The sequence below is a fragment of the Oncorhynchus keta genome, chromosome 10 (assembly GCF_023373465.1).
Source record: "Oncorhynchus keta strain PuntledgeMale-10-30-2019 chromosome 10, Oket_V2, whole genome shotgun sequence".
In the NCBI taxonomy this organism is placed as follows: domain Eukaryota; kingdom Metazoa; phylum Chordata; class Actinopteri; order Salmoniformes; family Salmonidae; genus Oncorhynchus; species Oncorhynchus keta.
The window spans coordinates 42,486,396-42,502,374 of record NC_068430.1 but is presented as its reverse complement, the minus strand read 5'-3'; the positions used below and the strand labels follow the sequence as shown (position 1 = coordinate 42,502,374).

Here is a 15,979-nt window from a genome sequence, read left to right as displayed (position 1 = left end):
TACATCACATTATCACCACATTGCATCTCATCGTCGGTGACTAGAAGACCGAGACGTTCATCGATTGTCATTTGTTGCCTCGTCCGTCCTGTGGGCTCCAGAGCCACAGTAGGACCAGTACCATCAGGCTGAGGAACACAGCAAACACAATGAAGAAGACCTCCGCTGCCCACTGGCTGTGTTGCACACCCGTCACCACCAGGGGGAGCTCTGAGGGGATCAGGTTGGTCAGGTTCAACATGTAGCCCAGCGTCCAGCCAATGTCTGTGTCTGCCACCTGATAGACACCGATGATGTATATATAAACATATACTGTATCACAAGAGGTTGGTGCCACCTTAATTCGGGGAGGATGGGCTCGTGGTAATGGCTGGGGTGGAATGGTATTGATGACGTTCTATCTACTCCGTTCCAGCCATTATTTTGAGCCGTCCTCCCCTCAGCAGCCTCCACTGTCTTGTGTGTATGTATGATACAGCACATCTATTCATATTGACTGCCGCACAAAAAAATACTGAGTTTATTCTGTGGTATTTCATTAATTTTGTGTCCTGAGGTTAAATCTTTCAATAGGATGTTGACGTTCTTACATATGCTGTATAGTTAAACACACCTGTCTCTGGAAGTATATGTTTCCCCAGGTCTGGTTGAACTTGAAGCCGTCTAGTAGTACTGTCATTATGTAGTTGGCTGAGGCACAGTAATCACGAAGGTACTTGTCTTTTACAGTGTACTCTTTCTTGAGCTGCCAAAAAAGTCATTACGCACGTTGTAACAACATTGGGAATTAGATCATTACGAGGTAAAGTTTGTTGGCTACTGTGGATTGATATCTGTGCTAAAAAGAATGACATGTTATGGATGCTCATACTCAATGTTCATTCTCAATCACCTGTTTAGCATGTGATTGAGTATGATTCGATGAATCTGTGTACTGCTATACAGTTTTAAGGAAGCGTACTGGCAATGTGAAAGGTCAGCAGAGGTCTCTATATCTCACCGAGCTCCAGGTCCTTTTGCAGAAAGTGTCTATAGTGGTGGTAGCCTGAGACAGAGAGGACTGAGGTGCCAGACCAAGGAAGTCAAAGGTGTAATAGTATGCTGAGAAAGCCTGGGGAAAGGAAACAGAATGATGGTGATGATACACACTGAGTGTACAAAACATTAGGATCTCCTTCCTAATAATGAGTTGCACCCCCTTTTGCCCTCAAAACATTGTCAATCCGTCAGGGCGTGGACTCGACAAGGTGCCGGAAGCATTCCACAGCGCTCCAATGGTTCCCACAGTTGTCAAGTTTGCTGGATGTCCTTTGGGCGATAGACTATTCTTGATACACACTGTAAACAACCCAGCAGAGTTGCAGTTCTTGACACAGTCAAACCGGTGCGCCTGGTACGTACTAGCATTCCCCTTTTTTAAAGGCTCTTAAATGTTTTTTTTGTGTTACCTATTAACCCTCAAAATGGCACACATACACAATCGTCTCAAATCCTTCTTTAAGCTGTCTCTTCCCCTGTACTGATTGAAGTGGATTTAACAAGCGACATCAATAAGGGATCATAGCTTTCACCTGGATTCACCTAGTCTGTCATGGAAAGTGCAGGCCTTCCTAATATTTTTGTACACTGTATATACTGTTAGACATCTTTCAAATACTTGGAGTGTTCTATTGAGCCTGCCTGGAGTGCCAGTTGAGTGGGGTTTGCATAGATATGGGATGAATACTCACAAAGAAGTTTCCACTGACAGGGGGCTGGTAGACCCCGTTGAAGCCACAGTCAGGGGCCAGGGAGCAGGCATCCAGGTTCGTGATGTTCTTTATCTGTTTGAGACACTGAAGTGGCTCACTGGTCCCTGTGAAGGTGACCACTGAGGCTGGGTCAAAGGTCATGGGTCTGGCCACGCAGGGGGAGTCATAGAGGTCACCCAGAGTCAGGGTTAGGTTGTCACCCAGGTGGTAGCAGGGGTGGTTGACTGGGCGGGTAGACCCACTCATCTGGTAGAGGAGGAAGTTTGCTTGAATCGTACAAGAACTTACCTACGGCAGCCATGAAATGCTTCTGACTCAGACGCATTCAGTCAAACTGCTTTAGGGCAATTCTTCACTGAATTGACTGAAATAAATGTATGATGTGTCTTAAAGAAGGCCTGGGTGAGGCTGAAATGTCACATACTGTATATCCCAACATTAATGAATTCTTATTATAAAATTATTTTGGATCCATATTTCAAAGGCATTCCAAACATCCTTTTCCCAAATGACCTTTCTTTGGATTTCATTTCAGGAAGATCCAAAACATATCTTTGTTTGTTCAGTATCTTTCTTTAGAACACTACAGCTTGTTTGCTTTTTCTTCCTGAAAACTGGTTTTATACAATATCTACATGTATGGGGAGTTTACCTGGTATTAATACCAGCATTTTGCTACACCTGCAATAACATCTGCTAAGCATGTGTATGTGACCAATAACATGTGATTTGATTTACCTGCAACCATTCTGCAATTCATTCAAGTTTCATCGAACTGGTGACCAGACAGCTACTTACCTTGAGAAGATTAACCTGTAGCTGCCTCATTGTCTGCTCCTTGCCATAGCACAGGTAGCTGTGTGTGTACACCTCATATTGGTAACCATAGAGCTTGGGTCCCAGGGTGGAGGCAGGGTCCCGTACAGGCTGGCTGGGAGTGAAGGCTATCTGGGTGGAAGAGCCTCCCATATCCAGGGCGCCCCAGATCTTCCTTCCTTTAGGACGCACCCATCCTCCCTCAAAGCCATGCTGCTTAGGAAAAGTACAAATACTGTATGTTAGCAATAGTTTTAAACTGCAGACCTGCAATTCACCAATGTAACAGGTTATTAGTGGTAACAAATGGTACTCCTTCGGTATATCCACAAACATCTGTTAATTTTGCCTAAACAAGCTTGATGCCATTGTCTGAGGAGACCAAGCCTCTGTAGTTGGAATACTTCAGTCAAGGTTAAGACTTTGACTCAACCTCACAGATTGAGAAGCCACTGGCCAAGGAATGGTTTGAGGGTCGACTGTGGGCGGGTCATTCCCAGGCAGCCCCCCTCCTACCACATGTTTTTCATTTGCAGAGGCATTCCAGACAGACAAGTGATGGGCAGCGCAGGGTTTGTATATAGCTGTGGGTTTGCCTGGGCATGTTCAGTACAAAAACATTTTTGGAACATTGCAGATAGGAATGCCATGAATAGAAATGACATAATTCCTTAGAATCGGAGGCATGTTTTGTTCTACATGATTTATTTTTGTACATTGGCCAATGTCCTTCTGCTGAACGCTAACCACAATAACAATTCGCCACAATGGAATTTGCGGTTAGCCTTTAAAATTTAATTGAAAGTGATGCAAACGGACTCAAATAGTGGAATCATGCCATATTTGAACTAGAATAATGCTCAACAAAGTTGGAATGTTGTTACATAATTTTAAATTAAATACAGTAATTAATTAGTTTGACAACAAACAGAAATTGTTTAAACCACACTGGATGTATTGTGGTGGGATTTTGTAGTGTGTATTTTTAAATACTGTTTTCTCAACATCTCATTCTAATATTTCTACTACTATTGTATTTTAGTTGCACTGTTTACACACTGCATATTAATTATGTACTGGATTATTGACATGGCTCACTATCTACAATATGAATGACTGCAATGCCCTGATATCCAATGTTTCAGTACCCCTCCCTCAGAATCATGTAAACTCAGCTAAATAAATGTCCTCTCACTGTCAACAGTGTTTATTTTCAGCAAACTTAACATGTGTAAATATTTGTAAGAACATAACACGATTCATCAACTGAGACAAACTGAACAAGTTCCACAGACATGTGACTAACAGAAATGGAATCATGTGTCCCTGAACAAAGGGGGGATCAAATTAAAGTAACAGTCAGTATCTGGTGTGGCCACCAGCTGCATTAAGTACTTTGCCAGTTCTTGCTGTGAGTTGTTACCCCATTCTTCCACCAAGGCACCTGCAAGTTCCCTGACATTTCTGGGGGGAATGGCCCTAGCCCTCACCCTCCGATCCAGCAAGTCCCAGAAGTGCTCAATGGGATTGAGATCCGGGCTCTTCGCTGGCCATGGCAGAACACCGACATTCCTGTCTTGCAGGAAATCACGCACGAATGAGCAGTATGGCTGGTGGCATTGTCATGCTGGAGGGTCATGTCAGGGTGAGCCTGCAGGAAGGGTACCACATGAGGGAGGAGGATGTCTTCCCTGTAACGCACAGCGTTGCCTGCAATGACAACAAACTCCATCCGATGATGCTGTAACACACCGCCACCAGAACATGACGTACCCTCCACCTCCAAATTGATCCAGCTCCAGAGTACAGGCCTCAGTGTAACGCTCATTCCTTCGACGATAAACGTGAATCCGACCATCACCCCCGGTGAGACACAACCGCAACTCGTCTGCAAAGAGCACTTTTTGCCTGTCCTGTCTGGTCCAGCGACGGTGGATTTGTGCCCATGTGTGACGTTGTTGCCGGTGATGTCTGGTGAGGACCTGCCCTCAGTCCAGCCTCTCTCAGCCTATTGCGGACAGTCTGAGCACTGATGGAGGGATTGTGCGTTCCTGGTGTAACTCGGGCAGTTGTTGTTGCTGCCATCCAGTACCTGTCCCGCAGGTGTGATGTTCGGATGTACCGATCCTGTGCAGGTGTTGTTACACGTGGTCTGCCACTGCAAGGACGATCAGCTGTCCGTCCTGTCTCCCTGTAGCTCTGTCTTAGGCGTCTCACAGTACGGACATTGCAATTCATTGCCCTGGCCACATCTGCAGTCATCATGTCTCCTTGCAGCATGCCTAAGGCACGTTCACAGAGATGAGCAGGGACCCTGGGCATCTTTCTTTTGGTGTTTTTCAGATTCAGTAGAAAGGCCTCTTTAGTGTCCTACGTTTTCATAACTTAGACCTTATTTGCCTACCGTCTTTAAGCTGTTAGTGTCTTAACGACTGTCCCACAGGTGCATGTTCATTCATTGTTTATGGTTAATTGAACAAGCATGGGAAACGGTGTTTAAACCCTCTACAATGAATGTCTGTGAAGTGATTTGGATTTTTACAAATTATCTTTGGAAGACAGTGTCCTGAAAAAGGGACGTTTCTTTTTTTGCTGAGATTAGGTTCAGTCGTCCTTTCTTCTGACTGAAGGAAACCTAATGATTGGCACTCCCCATCATCACACAGTGCTACAATGATGGGCTGTTTTTGATTCCTTAAGAAGTATACAGTATCTTGTTTAAATTCATCTGGTGTAGATGTACAGATTGCATTTGGATTACTGTTACAGTGCTATTTGGGTTCATTGGATTAATTCCGCCATTTCTTAATTCAAAAAGTAAAAATGTTTTTTTTTTATAGCTAGGTATTACTGAACTGCTGGAGCTAGGAACACAAGCATTTCACTGCACCTGCAATAACATCTACACATCTGTGTACACGACCAGTAAACTTTGATTTGATTTAGACTGCATAATTGCATTGGGGGCATACCTATATTCACTGTACAGTCTGAACCTGTTTCATGGGTGCACAATCCATAGGTATCATGCTTCTCAGTGACACCCACTATGTAGAGTTTACACAAAGATTAGCGTCTTAGCTCTTATTGCCCACAGCCAAACCTGTCCCGTTCTGTGTGCCGCAACGAGGGGTACTTGCATAGATGGCCCTTTGTGTGTGTAACCTATTCTCAGTGGTGGAAAAGTATCCAATTGTCATACCTTTTAATAGAAAATGACTTGAGTGAAAGTTACCTAGTACAATACTACTTGGGTAAAAGTCTCAAAGTATTTGGTTTTAAATGTACATCAGTATCAAAAGTCAATTTAATTGAAAAAATATACTTAAAAGCTCTTGGATCCGCCCCTTTTTATTCAATTTTTGCCTAAAATGACAGCCAAATCTATCTGCCTAAATCTCAGGCCCTGAAGCAAGCATATGCATATTCTTGGTGCCATGTGAAAGGAAACACTTATGTTTGTGGGAATGTAGGAGAATGTAACATGAGATATGGTAAAAGATAATACAAAGAGAAGAAAAAACATTATTTTTGTATTTTTTTGTACCTTTAGAAATGCAAGAGAAAGGCCGTAATGCATTATTCCAGCCCAGGTGCAATTTAGATTTAGTAATGTATGTGCAAAGTTTGCCTAAGTCATAAACAAATAACGTTTCATGTTCAAAATTGTGCACTCTCCTCAAATAATAGCATGGTATTGTTTACCTGCTACTGTAAATTGCACAGTGCAGTTAGATTAACAAGAATTTAAGCTTTCTGCCAATATCATATGTCTATGTCCTGGGAAATGTTCTTGTTACTTACAACCTCATGCTAATCGCATTAGCCTACGTTAGCTCAACCGTCCCATGGAAGGGACACCAATCTCAAAGATGTTTTAAGTATCAAAAGTACAAGTATAAATAATTTCAAATTGCTTATATTAAGCAAACCAGACATCACAATTTTCTTGTTTTTAAAAATTGTGGATAGTCAGGGGCACACAGCATCATTTACAAACAAAGCATTTATGTTTAGTGAGTGGGATGAACAGGGATGTTCTCTTGATAAGCACATGAATTGGGCCATTTTCCTGTCCTGCTAAGCATTCAAAATGTAATGAGTGTCAGGGAAAATGTATGGAGTAAAAAGTACATAATTGTCTTTAGGAATGTAGTGAAGTGAAAGTTTTCAAAAATATAAAGAGTAATGTACAGATACCCAAAAAAACAACTTAAGTAGTACTTTAATAAAGTATTTTTTATTTAAGTACTTTACACCACTGCCTATTCTATAGGCCCTATACACACCTTAATGAAGCCCTCTTGTAGATAGTTGGTGGTGATCCATCCGTAAGCCCCTTCCTCCATCCCAGAGAGAATCCGTGCTCCCCGAAAGTCAAAAGGATACCCCTGGATCACCTTGGTTACTTGCTCCAAAACCTGATCAGACTGGGTCTGATTCTGTAGCCTGAGGAGAGGACAATATTCAGTCACTCTTGCAGGACAATGAAGTCCATTTCAGAAATGCTTCTTTATTATAAAAAAACAAACAAGTTTTGCAGCCTGGAAGAGCACACAGTACCCAGTCATACTGTACAGGAGGTTAAATAGTCACCACATAGATAAGTGGGATGTTTTCCTCAACCTGGTCTTAGAGCATTTCATATTATTCTGTAAATCCAAGAGACTATTTAGTACCATATGGTAAGCTTCAGGGTGGTTGGTCGGGGTGGTGGATGGGTGGGAGTATAACTTGAACATCTACCAACCCTGGATAGCAATCCAAAGGTTGAGTTCAAATCTCATCCGACAACTTTAGCATTTTAGCAACATTTCAACTACTTAACTTTTTTGCTACTTTGCGACTACTTAGCATGTTAGCTAACACTTCTTCTAACCTTAACCCTTTTAGCTAACCCTTCACCTAACCTGAACCTTTACCCTTTTAGCTAACCCTAACCCTAACCTTTACCCTTTTAGCTAAGCCTTCCCCTAACCCTTTTAGTTAACCCTTCACCTAACCATTTTAGCTAACCCTTTACCTAACCCTAACCTTTACCCTTTTAGCTAACCCTTCACCTAACCCTAACCCTTTTAGTTAACCCTTCACCTAACCCTAAACTTTCTGATTATTGGGATGTGGTAAATGGAAATGATTACATCAAGATAAAATGGTGCAGTCTTGACTTACTGCAAGAGTCGCATGCCAGCGGTAGCACCAAGGTACACAGGAGTTTCCCTCAGCTGGTTGGCAGGGATGACTGCCAGTGTACTGTCCAGGCACTTCCTCAGACTGAGCCCTGCAGCAGGGGGGTCCCAGGCATAGCTAGAGATGCCATATCCTATGGAAGAGCAAGGGATAGGGGTGTGAGACACTAAAGGCATACACTGTATGTTTTGATATGACAACCATTACTAAGTGATAAATTATGATTTGTCTTGGCCTTGAGATCAAGCTGCCATCAAAATAGGTATAAGATGTCTGAGGGGCGTATTGTAACTTCTAAAGTACTGTTCCCAAGGCGCCGAAGACATGGATGTCGATTATGGCTGCCCCCCGCACCTCTCTGATTCAGAGGGGTTGGGTTAAATACGGAAGACACATTTCAGTTGAATGCATTGTTGTGCAACTGACTAGGTATCCCCCTTTCCTTTCCCTTTCTAGGGGCGAATCCTAACTATTCTTCCATTGACATCAACTATTGTTGCCAAATTTTCTAGAAATCCCAGATGAGTAACTCCAGGTTGGGGGGGGGGGATCACTGGAATTGTGCAACACTAACGTGTTGACACATGACAAAGTGAACATTTGAGTTATGTGTAAGTTAGGATTTACCCCTAAGAATGAGTCAAATAATAGAGTAGTAATAATGGTTCACAGACAGCCCTTGGCACTGACCATCAACATCACAGACCAGCATCTGTGACACCACCCCAGTGTTGTTTTCTTTGTTTCCAGGCCAACGGTACATGTAGAGAGAAGTGTGTGTGGATCCAGCGTCAAACACCATCCCGTACTGAAGGACACACAGACAGAGAAGTCAAATACCATTCCATATTGGGGAATCCTGTGTGTATGGGAGAGCCTGTGTGTTTGATGCAGAGAGGGATACGTACAGGGAGAGAGCTAAACTAAGATTAACATTGTCCTTACTGGGAGAATAAAAAAATGAAACATTTTTGAGTTCAGACCGTTAGTGATGATAGGAATTGTATTTGTACACTTCCTTTTGATGTTGAAAACTATCCCATATTGGAAGCTTTACAGGGGCCCTGTCTTATCCCGTGAGATACACTACCGTTCAAAAGGTTGGGGTCACTTAGAAATGTCCCTGTTTTTTAAAGAAAAGCATATTTTTTTATGGAATATCTACATAGATGTACAGAGGCCCATTATCAGCAACCATTACTCCTGTGTTCTAATGGCACATTGTGTTAGCTAATCACATTTTATCATTTTAAAAGGCTAATTGATCATTAGAAAACTGTCGTCCTGATTAAAGAAGCAATAAAACCGGCCTTCTTTAGACTAGTTGAGTTTCTGGAGCATCAGCATTTGTGTGTTCGATTACAGGCTCAAAAGGACCAGAAACAAAGAGCTTTCTTCTGAAACTCATCAGTCTATTCTTGTTCTGAAAAATGGCTATTCCATGCGAGCATGGCCAAGAAACTGAAGGTCTGGTACAGCGCCATTTACTAATCCCCTCACAGAACAGCGCAAACTGGCTGTAACCAGAATATCTTAGTGGTGGGAGCCCCCGGTGCACAACTGAGCAAGAGCACAAGTACATTAGTTTCTAGTTTTAGAAACAGATGCCACACAAGTCCTCAGCTGGCAGCTTCATTAAATAGTACCAGCAAAACACCAGTCTCAACATCAACAGTGAAGAGGTGACTCCGCGTTGCTGGCCTTCTAGACATTTCAAAGACAAAGACATTTCTAAGTGACCCCAAACTTTTGAACGGTAAATGGTATGTACTTTATAAAAATAACATTGAAATCTGAGATATGATGAAAGCAATGTGATATCCAGAAGGGACAAGGGTGGAATTGTGGAGGGGAAAATGTTGGAATGGAATTCCCAAAGTTAAAGGATTTAAAACTTTTTAAGGTGAATTCTGGAATTTTACATGGGTGATTTCCCGTAGTGAATTTCCATCAATTCTGCCCCTGATAAGGGCTGTGAAGTCAATTACAGCAGTCACATCACAGATCACAGTTGTAATTTCTCATCACCTGCATGCGTTGGGGGAGATCCACTGAGTGGTGCTGAACTAATGTGAGGATTAGAGCGATGACGGCCATGCTTCCCATCACTACCACCACCGCAGCCATTGCTGCCTGTTTCACCATTGACATCTTCATTCCAAACACACCTGTAAACCAACTCTCCCTGACACACGCACACACAACAAAGCAGAATACACGTTGGTGTTCTTTTTATTGCCACCAATGCGGAAGATAACACCCCTTTTACCATTGACATCTTCGAACACACCTGTAAGCCCACTCTCCCTGACACACATACACACAGAGAGAGCCAATGTCACCCTAATAGACCATTTGTTCAGAACCACTCAACCTTTGATTATCAAAAACAAATGACCCTGGAGTTGTTTCATGCCATCAATGTGAACATTGTAGAGTTCATGCATTTCTTCATTAATAGACCAGATGGATACATAGTGAATCCTAAAAACATTCAAATCTCATCTTACGTGTCTGCTTTGTCTTATCTGATTCCCATCAGAGGGTCATGGACCCTGTTACTACAGGAATTGTGAGTCTATCTTCTTTATTAAGCGACTTGTCTCCTCTGCCCCTGTATCCTCTTCTTCAAGGGGTAAAGAAATGGCAAAGCCTGCCGCACAATATCTTATCTTAAAATGCTGTCTGCACATGCAAACCTCATATCACATACAGTATTTGTCTTGGTTTACTGCATATCGCTTTTAAAGATATAGATGTTTAAATGATGCCTTGCATACTGAACAGATAATGCAGCCTTTAATATAATCATGAAAGACAAAAAGGAGCAGTGACTGACTAGTAGTCAACCATTAACAGAGAAAACTATTAAAACAAGTGATGACGATAGATGTTTTCCACTTAAATCCTCCACGGTTCAACATGGTCAAAACAACTGGACTTACCGACAAGGAACTTTCTTCTCTGTGATCTCTACTCCCTGACCCCAAGGTCAAACTAGAACCATATGCGTTATCTTAGAAATGATCTGAATTGACTAAATGTTCAGTCTGGTAAGATCTTACACTGACCAGAGCATAGGCGTTCCACCTTTCTCTTGTGCTCTCACTCTCACACTCTCTCTCCCATTCACTTGCTCTCTCTCTCTCTCTCTCTCTCTGTTTCCGTCTCTCTCACCTCCCCTTAATAAACTCACATTCTCCCTCCTCCTCCCAAGATCTGATGTAAAGTTGAATGTGTCATCTTAATTCCTCACGTGGTAGGCTGAACTGTAATGTTAAAGCTCACAAATACTCAGAAATGATATTACATTGATCATGTGGACCTTTTTGACGTGTGTGATGTCTCATGTTTGGCCACTCGACACGTAATTGAAATGACATTTGCATACAAAGTTGCAAAGTTGGTTGGCCCTCTTTGATGTCGCTGTAAGTTGATACATTGCTATGTTTTCATTCATAAAGCCCATTTGCAAAAGTCCCACTGTACCTAACATCACTACTAAACGTTAGACGTACTGTATGAGCTACCACAACCGGTCACAGGGATGGCTAACTCTGGAAATTCATTTGGTCTCTACTGAGTTAGGTACAGTCGAACAATCTTCAACACTTTGTGTTTTGGTGTGTGTTTTGGTGCCTCGAGGGCAATTCAGAAAGCTGATTGAGGACCTTATTACGGATGACTGTGTTTGTTTCTTATGACCGTGTTTTTCTCTCTTTCTTTCTGCTTGCATTTTGTATTTTGATTTCTGTATTTTGTCATTTCTGTAATTCAAGGCTCATCTGTAAAAGAGATCTTGGTGTCAGTATGACTCCCTGATGAAGCTAAAGGTTCAATAAAATAAATACAGGGAAGGAGAGGGGTTCCAAAACCGCTATCTTATCTTCACTCTCCCGCCGAAACCAGACCAGACTCTAACTAAATTCAATTTGTACCTTTTATAAATACACACACAATATTTGTATGTAACTTTAAAATCGACAAAAATGAATTTACTATAGTTCCATAGTTTGTGCAGTTACTCAATAGGGTGGGGTTCGATGGGAAAGTTATGATATTTCCAAATATTTAATGTTTCATCACATAATATTATTTGTTGATGGTGTGATTGTTGATAGTGTGCATTGCATGTTTTGTTTCTGAAGTGAGTGTAACGAATGAAACTAATGTGTTTCTGAGCCAAGGACATTGACAGCCTTCATGGATCACACAACAAACTGTGCTAGAAGTGGCACAGACAGCACACTGTTGTGTGCAAAGACACAATGAGTTATTTGTAGCCACTAGCTCCTGTACACTGATAATACTTATATAAGTATTATTCAAGGACGTACTCTATTCAAGGATGTACTCCAATGTTAGAATGTGTCATTCAATTTACATTGATAAAACACTCCTATACTGTAAGTCACATATGTCAGAGTCAAGGCCCGCGGGCCACATCCGCCCGCGAGAAGGTTTTTTACGGCCCCTGGGATGATCTTGATTTATTATTAGAACCGGCCCGCAGACCGCAGCAAGATTTTTACACGCACCAATACTACATTTCCCAATGCAACGGTGACGCACCGAGCAGTAGGCTGCTTCATTTCAATATTTATGGCACAGCAGTTGTCAGCATCACAGTAAAATTAACTTTCAGATACCCATCAAAAATGGCAAAACGGAAGGTGGACACTGAGAACCGGGGTTTCAAACAAGGTGGGAGTCGGAGTATTTGTTCACGGAGGTAGCTGGAAAACCTGTGTGTCTTCTGTGTGGAGAAAGTGTGGCGGTACTGAAAGAGTATAATCTGAGACGACATTATGAAACGAAACACGCGGACAAAAACAAGAATATGGACATGGAACAAAGGCTACAAAAGGCAGAGGAATTAAAACGAGGCCTCAAATCTCGACAGGCTCTGTTCAAAAAGCCAAATCACAAGGCCAGGCTGCTGTCAAGGCCAGTTTTATTTTGGCAGAAGAGATCGCTAAATCAGCCCGGCCATTTACGGAGGGGGATTTCATCAAAAACTGCATGATTAAAGTTTGTGACGAAGTTTGCCCAGAAAAAAGGCAACTCTTTTTAAATGTGAGTCTGAGCAGAAACACCACGAGAGAGTAGACCAGTTGTCCATCAATCTAAAAGAGCAGCTTGTGAAAAAGGGAAAAGATTTCATTGCATATTCCTTGGCTGTGGATGAGAGCACCGACATTTCTGACATTGCCCAGTTGTCAATTTTCATCCGCGGAGTGGACTCCAGCCTAAGCGTGACAGAGGAGTTTTTGGCTTTACGTCCTATGCATGGCACAACTACGGGGCATGATTTGTATGAAGAGGTGTCAAGATGTGTAAATGAGATGGAGCTGCCTTGGGAAAAACTCGTGGGTTTGACAACCGACGGAGCACCTGCGATGTGTGGACACAGGAGCGGACTGGTGGCGAAGATACGGGAAAAGATGCAAGAGGAAAACGCGACAGGTGAGCTGACAGCTTATCATTGTATCATACACCAGGAAGCGTTGTGCGGTAAAGCCTTGAAAATGGAGCATGTAATGAGCATCATCACGCACAGTTAACTTTATCAGAGCCAAAGGTTTGAATCACCGCCAGTTCAAGGCATTTCTGACGGAGTTAGAAACGGAGCATGGTGATTTGCCTTATCACACAGAGGTGCGATGGCTAAGCCAGGGAAAGGTGCTTCAAAGATGTTTCGAGCTTCGTGAGGAGATTTGTCTGTTCTTGGACAGCAAAGGGAAAGACACAACACAACTCCGAGACGAAATGTTTCTGTGTGAAATGGCTTTTCTGTGTGACATTACGAGTCATCTGAATGCAATGAACTTGCAGCTGCAGGGTCGGGATCGTGTCATCTCTGATATGTACAGTACAGTGAAGGCATTTAAAACCAAACTGACTCTGTGGGAGACGCAGATGCGGAAAGAAAATTTGAGCCACTTTCCCAGCTGCCAGACCATGAAAGAGAAGCTCTCTACCAGTGTTCCCGAGCGCACAGTTGGCTGATAAAATAGGTATGCTTGCCGCTGACTTTCGACGCCGATTTGCTGACTTTGAAGCACAAAAAGCAGGTTGGAACTGCTCGGTAACCCATTTGCTGTTGACGTGGAAAGCTCACCACCAAACCTCCAAATGGAGTTGACAATGCAATGATGCACTGAGGGCAAAATATGCGGCAGTGGGTGCTGCGGAGTTCGCCCGTTTCCTCCCGACACAATGCCCCAGCTGCGCATCCAGGCTGCTCAAACGTTGTCTATGTTTGGCAGCACATACCTGTGTGAACAACTGTTTTCTTTGATGAACTTGAACAAAACATCACACAGAAGTCGACTTACTGCTGAACACCTCCACTCAATTCTGAGGATTTCCTCAGCTCAGAGCCTTACCCCGAACATTGATGAACTTGTGGAAAAGATGGGACACCACCAAGTATCACCCTCAACCTCAAACAAGTGAACATTACTGTGCAATCACATATTTAGAGTTTTTACTCAGTTCAAGTTTAAAAGTTAAAGTTTAATATTTGTTTTCATTGCATGTTACTTCTCCTTAAACAAAGTGTTGTTTTTGATTAATAGATTTTTGCACTTTATTTTATTGTATTTCAATCCAATTATATTTTAAAAATATTTCAGTTGAGTGGATGATAGAAAATTGCTATTATTGTTTTTTTCTTTGAAGTAAATTTAGCCCACTTTTGCTAAAATAGAAAATATAGGCTACTGATGGTGCCTTGAATACCGGTTTCTTTCATTTAATGTTCATGTTATGGGGATTTTTATATAAAGGAAATTTGTCTTTTGTGTCTGTTGAAAATTAAAGATTACTGACAGAGCCATAAGAAAATATTGCTTTATTTATCTGATCATATTGGAATATATTTGTTAGGTTTTCAGTAGGTTCAATTAGGTTCACTAGACTATATGCGTCATTTAAAAATTTTTCAATGAACATTCGAACAGTCCGGCCCTCGGCTTGTAGCTAAATTTTTTATTTGGCCCTCCGTCCATTTGACTTTGACACCCCTGCTGTAAGTGGTATAGAGATATACACTATCGAAAACAAAAGTATGTGGACAACCCTTCAAATTAGTGGATTTGGCTATGTCACCAACACCCGTTGCCGACAAGTGTATAAAATCGAGCACACAGCCATGCAATCTCCATAGACAAACCTTGGCAGAAGAATGGCCTTGCTGAAGAGCTCAGTGACTTTCACAATGGCAGTCATAGGATGCCACATTTCCAACAAGTCAGTTCGTGAGATTTCTGCCCTGCTTGAGCTTCCCCGGTCAACTGTAAGTGCTGTTATTGTGAAGTGGAAACATTTTAGGAGCAACAACAGCTCAGCCGCAAAGTGGTAAGCCACACAAGCTCACAGAATAGGACCGTCGAGTGCTGAAGCGTGTGGTGCGTAAAAATCGTCTGTCCTTGGTTACAGCACTCACTACTGAGTTCCAAACTGCCCTTGGAAGCAACGTCAGCACAAAAACTGTTCATCGGGAGCTTCATGAAATGGGTTTCCATGGTCGAGCAGCCGCACTCAAGCCTAAGATCACCCTGCACAATGCCAAGCGTCGGCTGGAGTAGTGTAAATCTCGCCGCCATTGGACTCTGGAGCTGTAGAAATGCGTTCTCTATATAGTGATGAATCATGCTTCACCATCTGGCAGTCCAACGGATGAATCTGGGTCTGGCAGATGCCAGTTGAACGCTACCTGCCTGAATGCATAGTGCCAACTGTAAAGTTTGGTGGAGGAGGAATAATGTTCTGGGGCTGTTTTTCATGGTTCGGGTTAGGCCCCTTAGTTCCAGTGAATGGAAATCTTAATGCTACAGCATACAACATTCTAGACAATGCTGTGCTTCCAACTTTGTGGCAACAGTTTGGGGAATGCCCTTTCCGGTTTCAGCACGACAATGTCTCTGTGCACAAAGCGAGGTCCATACAGAAATGGTTTGTCAAGATCGATTTGGAAGAACTTGACCTGCATGCACAGAGCCCTGACATCAACCCCCATCGAACACCTTTGGGATGAATTGGAATGCTGAATTTGAGCCAGGCCTAATAACCCAACATCAGTGCTCGACCTCACTAATGCTCTTGTGGCTGAATGGAAGCAAGTCCCCGCAGCAATGTTCCAACATCTAGTGGAAAGCCTTCCCAGAAGAGTGGAGACTGTTATAGTAGTAAAGGGGGGGACAAACTCTCTATTAATG

General features: G+C 42.5%; 1 protein-coding gene across 2 annotated transcripts; it reads right to left on the bottom strand.

Moving 5' to 3' along the window:
• Positions 1–31: 31 nt before the first annotated feature.
• On the bottom strand, positions 32–10,918 carry LOC118388784 (ectonucleoside triphosphate diphosphohydrolase 8-like). Of its 2 annotated transcripts, none has more exons than XM_035778255.2 (10): positions 10,703–10,918; positions 9,786–9,942; positions 8,448–8,565; positions 7,740–7,890; positions 6,857–7,016; positions 2,550–2,780; positions 1,731–1,997; positions 1,001–1,111; positions 614–745; positions 32–277 (listed from the first exon to the last, which is right to left on the bottom strand). In XM_035778255.2, exons 2-10 carry the CDS (start codon positions 9,912–9,914, stop codon positions 68–70), a joined length of 1,509 nt encoding a protein of 502 aa, XP_035634148.1. In that variant the 5' UTR covers positions 9,915–9,942; positions 10,703–10,918; the 3' UTR covers positions 32–67. The 2 variants fall into 2 exon arrangements, with proteins under 2 accessions (XP_035634148.1, XP_035634147.1); XM_035778254.2 differs by having other exon boundaries at positions 10,829–10,918.
• Between the last annotated feature and the right edge of the window lie 5,061 nt (positions 10,919–15,979).

Excerpts from the sequence above, each read along its gene's own strand:
- LOC118388784 (XM_035778254.2), bottom strand. Across the intron at positions 1,112-1,730 it reads CTGTCAGTGGAAACTTCTTT|GCTTTCTCAGCATACTATTA; the intron begins GTGAGTATTCAT and ends TCCTTTCCCCAG. Across the intron at positions 278-613 it reads ACATATACTTCCAGAGACAG|GTGGCAGACACAGACATTGG; the intron begins GTGTGTTTAACT and ends GGTGTCTATCAG.